Source organism: Phaethon aethereus (assembly GCF_964289735.1).
Source record: "Phaethon aethereus genome assembly, chromosome: 1".
In the NCBI taxonomy this organism is placed as follows: Eukaryota; Metazoa; Chordata; class Aves; order Phaethontiformes; family Phaethontidae; genus Phaethon; species Phaethon aethereus.
The window spans coordinates 137708205-137719279 of NC_138575.1; the positions used below are offsets into that span (position 1 = coordinate 137708205).

General features: G+C 46.1%; 1 protein-coding gene across 1 annotated transcript; it reads right to left on the minus strand.

Annotated features, from left to right (window-relative positions):
* Window positions 1–4156: 4156 nt before the first annotated feature.
* On the minus strand, window positions 4157–10426 carry LOC309416802 (toll-like receptor 7; the record flags this gene model as incomplete). The annotated part of the gene is made up of 2 exons (XM_082014168.1): window positions 4157–7788; window positions 10406–10426. 2 exons carry the CDS (start codon window positions 10424–10426, stop codon window positions 4648–4650), a joined length of 3162 nt encoding a protein of 1053 aa, XP_081870294.1. The 3' UTR covers window positions 4157–4647.
* Between the last annotated feature and the right edge of the window lie 649 nt (window positions 10427–11075).

Genomic DNA, 11075 nt, shown 5'->3' on the forward strand with positions numbered 1-11075 from the left:
GATGATGCTCTTAGTCATATGGTTTAGTTTCAGGTAGTCCTGCAAGGAGCAGGGTGTTGGACTCGATGATCCTTATGGGTCCCTTCCAACTTGAGATATCCTATGATTGTATGATAATTAAAATATATATTATTAAATATAACCATAAAACTACATTTTTTTCAACCAGGCCTTCCTCTTTTTATTACTGCAGTTCTTAATGAATAAAAATGCTGTGGCAAATCGGAATGAAAAAACACTTGTTATCTGTAATATTATATCACAAAGCTTTGTCTTGTTTGTGTTCGTGTCTGTCTGGTTGCTTACAATTAAACCAAAAAGGGGCTATGTAAAGGAAGGACCAGGCAGAACAGTTAGGTGAGGGCATGCATGAGGCAGTTGAAAGAAGGAGGTTCAAAGCAGTTAAGAGTGCCGGCGGGGAGCTGGCCAGCTGCCAGAAAAGAAGAAGGATTTTGAGAGGGAGGGGAGAAGCTGCGTCAGGGGAAGGTCAGATTGGACATTAGGAAAAGGTTCCATTGGTCACTAAAACAGGCTCCCCAGGGAAGTGGTCATGGCACCAAGCCTGTCAGAGTCTAAGGAGCATCTGGACAACAATCTTAGTCATATGGTTTAGTTTTAGGTAGTCCTGCGAGGAGCAGGGAGTTGGACTCGATGATCCTTATGTATCTGTATCCCTTCCAACTCAAGATATTCTCTGATTCCATGATTCTACTTTATGAATAGAGCTGTATTACAGCTCATGTTATTATATTTAGAGATACAGAGTGTTTAGGCTTACAAACATAACCATCAGAAAGACATTCATTAAAATATAAACATAAAACACCCACTCTTCAAACCAGGACGTCCTCTTTCTCCTGCTTCTGTTGTTAATCAATAAAACTGCTCTGATGAATTGGAAGGAAAAAAACGTATTATCTGTAATATTATCATATGAATTTTGGTTTTCTTGTTTGTGTTCTTGTCTGTCTGAATGCCTACAATTAAATCAAAAATGGGGCTATTTAAAGAAAGGACCAGGCAGAACAGGTAGGTGAGGAAACACAGGAGGCAGATGACTTCATAGAATGATAGAACCATAAAATCATAGAATGGTTTGAGTTGGAAGGGACCTTAAAGATCATGTAGTTCCAAGCCCCCCTGCCATGGGCAAGGACACCTTCCGCTAGATGAGGCTGCTCAAAACATCATCCAGCCCGGCCTTGAACACTTCCAGGGAGGGGGCATCCACAACTTCTCTGGGCAACCTTTTCCAGTGTCTCACCACCTTCACAGTAAAGAATTTACTCCTAATATCTAATCTAAATCTATCCTCTTTCATTTTAAAACTGTTACTCCTTGTCCTATCACTACACTTCCTGATAAACAGTCCCTCCCCGTCTTTCCTGTAGGTCCCTTTAAGTACTGGAAGGCTGCAAAGAGGTCTCCCCAGAGCCTTCTCTTCTCCAGGCTGAATAACCCAAACACTCTCAGCCTGTCTTCATAGGAGAGATGCTCCAGATCCCTGATCGTTTCTGTGGCCCTCCTCTTGGGCAGATCCATGTCTTTCCTATGCTGGGGGCCCCAGATCTGAACACACTGCTCCAGGTGGGGTCTCATCACAGCAGAGGGGCAGAATCAGCTCTCCTGACCTGTTGACTGTATCCATGTTTGGCATTGACCCCACAATGGTTCAGGACCCTGCACTTGGCCTTGTTGAACTTCATGATGTTTGCATGCACCCCCTTTCTAGCCTGTCATGGTCCCTCTGGATGGCATAGGTTCCCTCTAGACTATCAACCACACCACGCAGCTTGGTGTCATCTGCAAACTTGCTGAGGGTGCATTCAGTCTTACTGTCCGTGTCCCCAACAAAGATGTTAAATTATACTGCTCCCAGTACAGACCTGTGAGGGACACCACTCATCACCGGTCTCTACCTGGATACCAAGCTGTTGACCGCAATCCTTTGAGTGTGACCATCCAATCAATTCCTTATCCACCGAGTGGTCCATCCATCAAATCCATGTCTCTCCATTTTAGAGACAGAACATTGTGCGAGACAGTACCAAATGCTTTGCACAATTCCAGGTAGATGATGTGAGTCGCTCTTCCCTTATCCACCAATGCTGTAACCCTGCTGTAGAAGGCCACCAAATTTATCAGGCACAATCTGCCCTTAGTGAAGCCATGTTGCGGTCACCAATCACCTGTTTTCCATGTGCTTTAACACCATTTCCAGGAGGATCTGCTCCATGATCTTGCTAGGCACAGAGCAAGACCGGAACTACTGACCGGCCTGTAGTTCCCAGGGTCTTTCTTTTTCCCTTTTTAAAAATGGGGGTTATGTTTCCCATTTTCCAGTCACTGGGAACTTCACCAGTCTGCCACAACTTCTAAAATATAATGGATAGTGGCTTAGCAACTTAATCTGCCTGTTCCCTTGGGATCCATGGATCCATCTCATCAGGTCCCATGTACTTGTGCACATACAGGTTCCTTAGATGGTTTTGAACCTGATCTTCTCCTATAGTGGGTGGATCTTCATTGTCCCCATCCCTTTGGATTCTGTGAATTGGGTGGTGTGCCTAGAGCACCTGATGGTGAAGACAGAGGCAAAAAAGTACCTCGGCCTTCCCTATGTCAGTTGTAACCAGGTCTCCCATTTCACTCATTGGGGGGGTTCAGTTTCTTTCATCTTTCTTGCTTTATAGACCTGAAGGAACACTTGCTATTTTTTACATCCCTAGGCAAGTTCAGCTCCAGCTTGGAGCTTTCCTAATCCCCTCCCTGCACTCCTAGGCCATATCCTTATAGTATCCCCAGAATGTTTATCCCTGCCTCCACTGCCTAGGCATTTTGTGTTTGTGTTTTAGTTTGGCTAACAGGTAATGGCTTAAGCAAGGTGGCCTCCTGCCTCCCCTTCCCGACTTCTTCCATGTTGGGATTGAAAGCTCCTGTGCCTTAGGAAAAATAAGTTTCAATACCTCCAAGCTCTTGTTCGCTCCTTTATTGCTAAGGGCAGTTTCCTAAGGGTTCCCATACACTAGCACCATAAACAGCCAAAACTTTGCCTTTCTGGGCTGTAGGGTCCTGACTCTACATTATACCCATTGTGTAAACCTCAAGATTGAGAATTCTAGCAGGGCATGATAACTGCAGTACGTCCAAAGCAGTTAAGAGTGCCGGCTCCCCGCCGGCCAGAGCTGTCACCGAGGCCAGCTGCCAGAAAAGAAGAAGGATTTTGAGAGGGAGGGGAGAAGCTGCCCGGACGCGCTGCAGACAGGAGTGCCCGGCAAGCTGAGCGCGCACCGCTGCTCCCAAAACAGAGATCGTCACAGCAAGCAGAGAGCCCGGCCGTGCCACGCACAGAGGCTCAGGCTGCCATTACCAAAAGCTTGGGCTGAAATACGGGCACGTGTTTGGTGAGGCTGCGCTGTGAACCAGAGTGGGGAACAGGCCCGAGTGTTTATGTTTCTGAGCTGTATTTCTTGCCTTTTTCAGGATGTCTCTACCGTCAGACCTGTTCCCAGCTCAGGATTTTAGCAGAGCCCCAGCAGCTGGTGTGGGAGAGGGACCCGCCTGGGGAACAAGGAGGTGAAGCAGGGCTTGAGGCTGCTCTGGAGCACCACAGCACGGCTAAAGAAACAGTGGGAAATGTTCTTTCCTCCTCTCTTCTCTTTACCTTCCTTTCTTTGTCTCTTCCCACTTCTGCTTTGTTTTACTTGATTTTCTCCATCTGCCTCGTGCCTCTCCCTCAGCCTACCTGCGGTCCTGCTCCCCCTCCTCGCTCCCACGCAGGAGCTCCATGCACAAGGACTCCCTTTATCTTGCAGCTCCCTCTGACCCACAACCTGCAAACCCTTCTGAATCTGTCTCTCACATACCCTCCTACTTTAGCCCGTACACGTTCTTCAAAGTCTCTTCAGCTTCAGGAGCATTTTGACAAGGCAGCAGCAGGAGAGCTCCCGTAGCACATCCAAGCCCCTGGCAGCAGTCCCACCAGAACTTCCTTCCCCTAGCAATTAGGGCTGTTGCCCACTCAGGCAGAAGCAGGCAGGCTCCGCAGCTGTAAGCCCGAGATGAGAAGGTAACCATTCTAACATGTTCCCGAGTCCAAAAATGAAAGCATGAGCTTTGCTTAGGGAATTTTCTGAGGCAAATGTGTCAGCAAATGCTCTTCTTGCTTTTCATAAATACACCAAATACAGAAACCGTCACTTTCTAGTAAAGTCACGTTTACTCCAAGAGTGATCTGAACAGCAGCAACTTTAGGCACGGCCAAACCCCTCCCGGCAGTCTGTGTACTAGAGTAAGCCGAGCAAGTGTCTCGCCCACCCTTGACCCAACCACGGGAGATGCTGGAGGCCTCCAGTGAACTGCAAGCTGGAAGTGGTGATTCCGTTCTAAACGGGGGACTTCCAGTGGGTAGTGCATCTTCTCTTGCTGTGCAGCAATCAGTGCCGAGCGAGGGGCATGTCAGCTAAACATCTGTGCTGGCAACAGTTTCTGTTCAATCTTGTCATAGCAAAACAAGTCAACTATCAGCTTGGGGGCTGTGTGTGTCATTTTGGGGTACACTATCACAATTCCATCTATCTTCCACAGTGCAGTTTAGCACCCTTTGCTCACCGTGCATCGTTACAATATTTACAGGCAAGGGTAGCGCTAAGCAGTTTCTTGGAGAAGCTTGTTGTAAGCCAGGGTATTGCTCGTAGCTATTGCATTTTTCAGGCACTGCCAGAAGTAGGGCTGAGACCGAGGGTTACTTGGCCATTCCAGGACAGAACTTCTGCACAGCCTCTTCCTCAGGCGGACATACCGGGACTTCTGCAAAACCTTCTCAAGAAATATCAAGATGATGACATCCATTTTTTCATCTAGAAGCCGCTGGTGGGCCATGTAAAACGTTGCCTTGAAGCTGCCGCTTTTAATATACTTGTTGGTCAGCACGAATATGGTCTTCTTGCTCAGCTGAATGCTCTGGGAAAGGTTATCAAAGACTGGCTGTCCTGGGAGCCAGTCCCTTTCTTCCAGGCATAAATTGAACTGTCTGGCTTTTTGATCTTCTAGCCTTCCAACCAGTTCTGTCAGCACCCACTCGTTCACAGCCGGATCTTCATTGTCATAGGCAACAAAAGCATCGTAGCAAGCGTCTGGTACAGATAAACGCCGGTAGCCCTTCAACTTGGCGGCGCAGTAATGGTAACTATACCACACATCCCAGAAATAGAGGTGGCTCGCCACGGTGAACACCATAAGGCCTAGGACAGTTGAAGCTGACAGAGCATATAGGATCAAATACGAGGTGTCCAGCTCACAGGTATACAGATCCAAGAAAACCACGCTCCTTCCTTTATGTGCCCCTGGGCCAGCACACGTCACGTCTGTGGCCAGAAGAGGAATAGTCACGTGAGTCTGATTGATCCACCAAACAAACCACACGGCGTCACAATTGCACTTGAAAGGATTGCCATGCAAAAGCAGCACCCTCAGGTGGTTAATGACATTTTCGGGGAAGCTAGATTTCTTAATTGTTTGGATCGCGTTTGAGCTGAGGTCCAAGTATTCCAATTTAAAAGCACCTCTGAGAAAATGTTTGGTTAGCCGCTGAATGCGATTGTTTCGGAGCATCAGTTCCTGGAGCATTGAAGAGCAATTGGACAGTTCTTGGGGAACAGTAGCCAGAAGGTTATTGCTGAGGTCCAGAGTTACTAGTTTCTTCAGACAGTGGAGTCTTCCCCGGTTGAAACTCTTCATCCGGTTGTTGGTTAGGTTGAGGATCCTGAGCTCCGGAGGCATAGCTTCAAAAACACCATGAGGCAAAAAACTGAGCGAGTTGAAGGAAATATCCAGGTGCTCCAGGCTGGTCAGATTCTTGAAGAATGACAAGTATCTAGCATTCCCATCCATCCATAACACATCTAAACGATTACCTCTGAATTCTAAAATTTTAAGAGATGGGCTTTCCATTCCTGTGTTAGTGGAGGTAGAAATCTCATTCTCATTCATCATCAGCTTCTTCAGATAGGCCAAGTTTTTCATAAAACTGAGCATGTGAGTAACACCTTCTGCAAGGAAATAGTGTTGGTTATTGCTCAGGTCTAGAACTTCTAAAAATTGTAACTCTTTGAAGGCAGTTGAGTATAGCAAGTCAATCCTGTTGTTAGAAAAATCCAGATATTTCAATCCAGACAAGTAGTAGAATTCACTTCCGTTTAAAGTTTGACTTATTGCATTACCTGACAAGTTGAGGCATCTGAGGGAACTAAGACCATGGAAGTCTGAGGGGTTAATAAAAAATACGTTGTTTCTGCTTAAATCCAGAGTTTCTCCATATGCCAGGCACTCTTCCTTAACTGAAGATTGGTACGAAGCAGCCTCTTTGTCTTTGGACCTGCAACTTCTCCCATACTCATCATACCTGAAATAATGCATCTCCTGTAATAGTGGCCTGTTGAATTGCTCCAGTGAAATGCTAGGATTCGAGCAATATGCATAGAAGTTGCTTTCACCTGAAGAAGGGGAAATTTTATTCACTGAGAGGTCTATGAGCTTAAGAGCTGGGAACTCCTTGAACACTCTCAGGTCAGCCACTTTAATAAAATTAGTCCCAAGATCCAGCACTGTTAGATTTCTAAGACTGAGCAGTGGATCTAGATTTCCTTCTCTCAGTTCTTTAAAGACATAACCCCTGAGCCTCAGGGTTTCCAGGTTAGAGAGGGAGGAAAATGTCTTAGACAGATTCAAGAATGGAGAATACACCTTTAGTTCAAAATTAAAGGACAGATCAAGCTCTACAAGGCTGGGGATGAATTTCAAAAACTGAGCATCTCCAATCTCCTTCATGAGGAAATTTTGGGATAGATCAAGCTCTTTGAGATTCCTCATGTTTTTAAACCAGCTGCTGGGTATGCTCTGAAGAGAGTTGCTGTGGAGTCGCAAAATTCTCAGACTTTTCAAGGAATGAAAAGCCTTTGAATGTATCTCAATTGTGCTCTGGGGGCAGGGAATACAAGGGTATGGGGCATTATAGCACCGTGGGCAATTACCACTCAGATCAAGAATTTCTAGGTTGTGAAGGGCACTTAAATCTTGTTCTTGAATCACTTGAATCATGTTATTGTAAATATACAATTCCTTTAAGGTGGATGACAAATTGGGTGGAATTTGAGTTAAGTTATTAGCCTTCAGGGATAGTATTGTTAATTTTTTCAGCTCCAGAAAGGCTGTTTTTTCAATTTCAAATGAAACATTGCATGGATTACGATAGTAACAGTTCTGTCCCAAATACAACATTTCTATGTTTCCTAGCTCTGACAAATTGGATTTTTGGATTGAAAAGATACTGTTTGCTTCCAAGCTCAGCAGACTTAAAGTAGTAGGAAGACCCCGGGGTATTTCCAACAGCTGGTTTGCATCCAAATACAATGACTTCAATCTTGTCAGGGCAGCAAAACTGCCATGCTCAATCTTTGGTCTCTGGGTGCACACTTTATCTTTGGGCCCCATTCTGACAGGCACACAGTTGCATCTGAAGTCAATCTCCACGAGGTTTTCCAGATGGTCAAAGGATGTTGGATAGATATGGGGGATATGGTTAATACTCAGGGTAAGGTTGGTAGCATTTGCAGGGATCCCTCTGGGGACTTCCATGAGACGCCGATCGGTGCAGTCCACTGTCACAGTGCCTTCAGAAGCTTTAACATCACAGGGTAAACTTTTGGGAAACCAAGCTCCTGACAGCAGTGTTGGAAATAAAACGAGCAAGACAAAAGGTAATGCACTGGACATCTTCGCACAAGATACCTAAAAATAAGGAAATAGGGAGGTATTAGTTTAATGCAGTGAGAACATGCTATCATATCAGGCATGTACTGGGTCAGAGCAAATATTCAGCTAACCTGGAGTCTTGTCTCTCACACTGACTAGAAGTGGATGTGTAGGTAGTATTATAAGTTTGGGGAAGGCATGTGTTGGTGTTTCCTCAAATGCTTTCTTTACTTTCTTATCACTAAGTATTGTATTGTTAAGATAAAGATCACTCTCTAAATAATGAATCATAATTATTAACAATATGACACTAGAATCATTAACGATAGGATGAGAAGAAATGGCCTTAAGCTGCACCAGGGGAGGCTTAGGTTCGATATTAGGAAAAATTTCTTTACGGAGAGAGTGGTCAAGCATTGGAACAGGCTGCCCAGGGAGGTGGTGGAGTCACCATCACTGGAAGTATTCAAAAAATGTGTGGATATGGCACTTTGGGACATCGTTTAGTGAGCATGGTAGTGTTGGTTTAAGGGTTGGACTTCATGATCTTGAAGGTCCTTTCCAACATTAATAATTCTGTGTGATTCTGTGATAAAAAAAAATCTACTGAAAAAATGACAAGGCAGATGATTAAAGGTTATGTCTCCTTGAATTTTCCTTTTTAAGGGCAAACAAGCAGTGTTAAACATCCAGCAGGCTGCCATTGTATAAGAGCATAAATGTGCAAAGTTACTTTTTTGGAGCACGTAAAAGAGAAAATCTATAGTCGCTTAAAAGCTAGCATAAATTTCAAAAACCACACTGACTAATACATGAGTGCCTGATTCAAATTCCACATTATCATAAGGATTCTTCCTCTAGTAAGTGTTAGAATGGATGTATGTTTGACCTAATCCAGTCAATGGTTATATGTCCATATGTTTTAATACTTGCTTGCATTTTCACTGTCCAATAAGGACAGACAGCTGAGAGGGCACTGTATCAATGCAAAGTGTAAAAACGAAAAACAAAGACAGATTTAAGATTGAGCATGCCCCACATGCAATGAGCTTGGACATCTTCAACTAGACCACGTTGCTCAGAGCCCCGTCCAACCTGACCTGGAATGTTGCCAAGGATGGGGCATCTACCACCTCTCTGCGCAACATAGGCCAGGGTTTCACCACTCTCACTGTGAAAAATTTCTTCGTTAGATCTAGTCAAAATCTGCCCTCTTTTAGTTTAAAATCGTTACCCCTTGTCCTATTGCTACAGGCCCTGCTAAAACATCTGTCCCCATCTTTCCAACAAGCCCCCTTTAAGTACTAATAGGTTGCAATAATGTCTCCCTGGAGTCTTCTCGTCTCCAGGCTAAACAACCCCAACTCTCTCAGCCTGTCCTCATAGGAGAGGTGTTCCAGCCCTCTGATCATTTTTGTGGCCCTCCTCTGGACCCAGTCCAATAGGTCCATGTCTTTCCTGTGCTGAGGGCTCCAGAGCTGGATGCAGGACTCCAGGTGGGGTCTCACCAGAGCAGAGGGGCAGAATCCCCTTCCTCAACCTGATGGCCATGCTTCTTTTGGTGCAGCCCAGGATACACTTGGCTTTCTAGGCTGCAAGCACACATTGCCAGCTCATGTCCAGCTTGTCATCCACCAGTACCCCCAAGTCCTTCTCAGCAGGGCTGCTCTCAATCCCTTCATCCCCCAGCCTGTACTGATACTGGGGGTTGCCCCAACCCAGGTGCAGGGCCCTGTACTTGGCCTTGTTGAACCTCATAAGATTCACATGGGCCCATTCCTTGAGCTTGTCCAGATCCCTCTGGATGGCATCCCATCCCTCAGGTGTCTCAACAGCACCACTCAGCTTAGTGTCATCTGCAATCTTGCTGAGGGTGCACTCAATCCCACTATGTCTTTGATGAAAAAATTAAAGAGTGCTTGTCCCTGTACGGACTCCTGAGGGACACTGCTTGTCACAGATCTCCATGTGGACATTTAGCTATTGACCACTACCCTCTGGTTGCAACCATCCAACCAATTCCTCATCCACCCAACAGCCCACCCATCAAATCCGTGCCTCTCCAATTTAGAGAGAAGGATGTTGTGGGGGACAGTGTCAAAGGCCTTACAGAAGTCCAGATAGATGACACTGGTAGCTCTTCCCTTGTCCACTGATGTAGTCACTCCATCCTAGAAGTCCACTAGGTTGGTCAGGCAGGACTTGCCCTTGGTGAAGCCATGCTGGCTGTCTCGAATCACCTCCCTGTCCTACATTTGCCTTAGCATGGAGGATGCAAATTAGCATCCTGCCTTAGCAGGAGGAACTGCTCCATGATCTTCCCAAGCACAGAGGTGAGGCTGACAGGTCAGTAGTTCCCAGGGTCCTCCTTGCTACCTTTTTTAATAACGGGTACAGTGTTACCCTTTTTGCAGTCTCCAGGGACTTCATTGCCAGGACTTTTCAAATGTGGAGAGTGGCCTGGCAACTACATCAGCCAATTCCCTCAGGACTCTGGGATGCATCTTGTTCAGGTTCCTCAGGTGGTCTCAATCCTGATCTCTTACAGTGGGAGGGACTTTGCTTCTCCAGTCTGTGTCTTGCAGGCCATCCCCTTGAGATGTCAGAAGAGACACTGCCAGAGAAGACCGGGGGAGAAGAAGTCGCTGAGTACCTGAGCCTTCTCCTCATCCATTGTTACCATTCTGCCAGCCTTGCTCATCAAGAAGGGTACGCTTTCTTTGATCTTCCTTCTCTAGCTGACTTATGTGTAGAAGCCCTTATTATTCTTTGCAACCCTTGCCAAGTTCAGCTCCAGCTGCGCCTTGGCCCTCCTGGCCTCATCCCTACACAACCAGGTAGCATCCCCGTACTCTCCCCAGGATACCTGTCCCTGCTTCCACTGCCTGTGCATTTCCTTCTTGCCCTTTAGTTTAACCAGCAGGTCTCCACTCAGCCATGCTGGCCTCTTGCTTTCCTTTCCTGATTTCTTACACCTGGGGATCGAGAATCCTTTTGCTCTATGGAAAGTGCCCTTAAAGATCTGCCAGCTCTGTTCTGCTCCCTTGTCCCTGAGGGCAATTTCCCAGGGGGTTTTACTGTCTAACTCGTTGAGGAGCTGGAAGTTTCCTTTCCTAAAATTCAGGGTCCTGACTTTACTCTTTGCCTGCCCCATATCCCTCAGGACTGCGAACTCCATCAGTGCATGATCACTGCAGCCCAGGCTGCCTCCTATCTTGACGTCACCAATTAGCTCACGTGTTGGTGACCAACAGGTCTGGTATGGCATTTCCTCTGATACAGCTGTCAATTACCTGGTACAGGAAGTTATCCTCCATGCACGT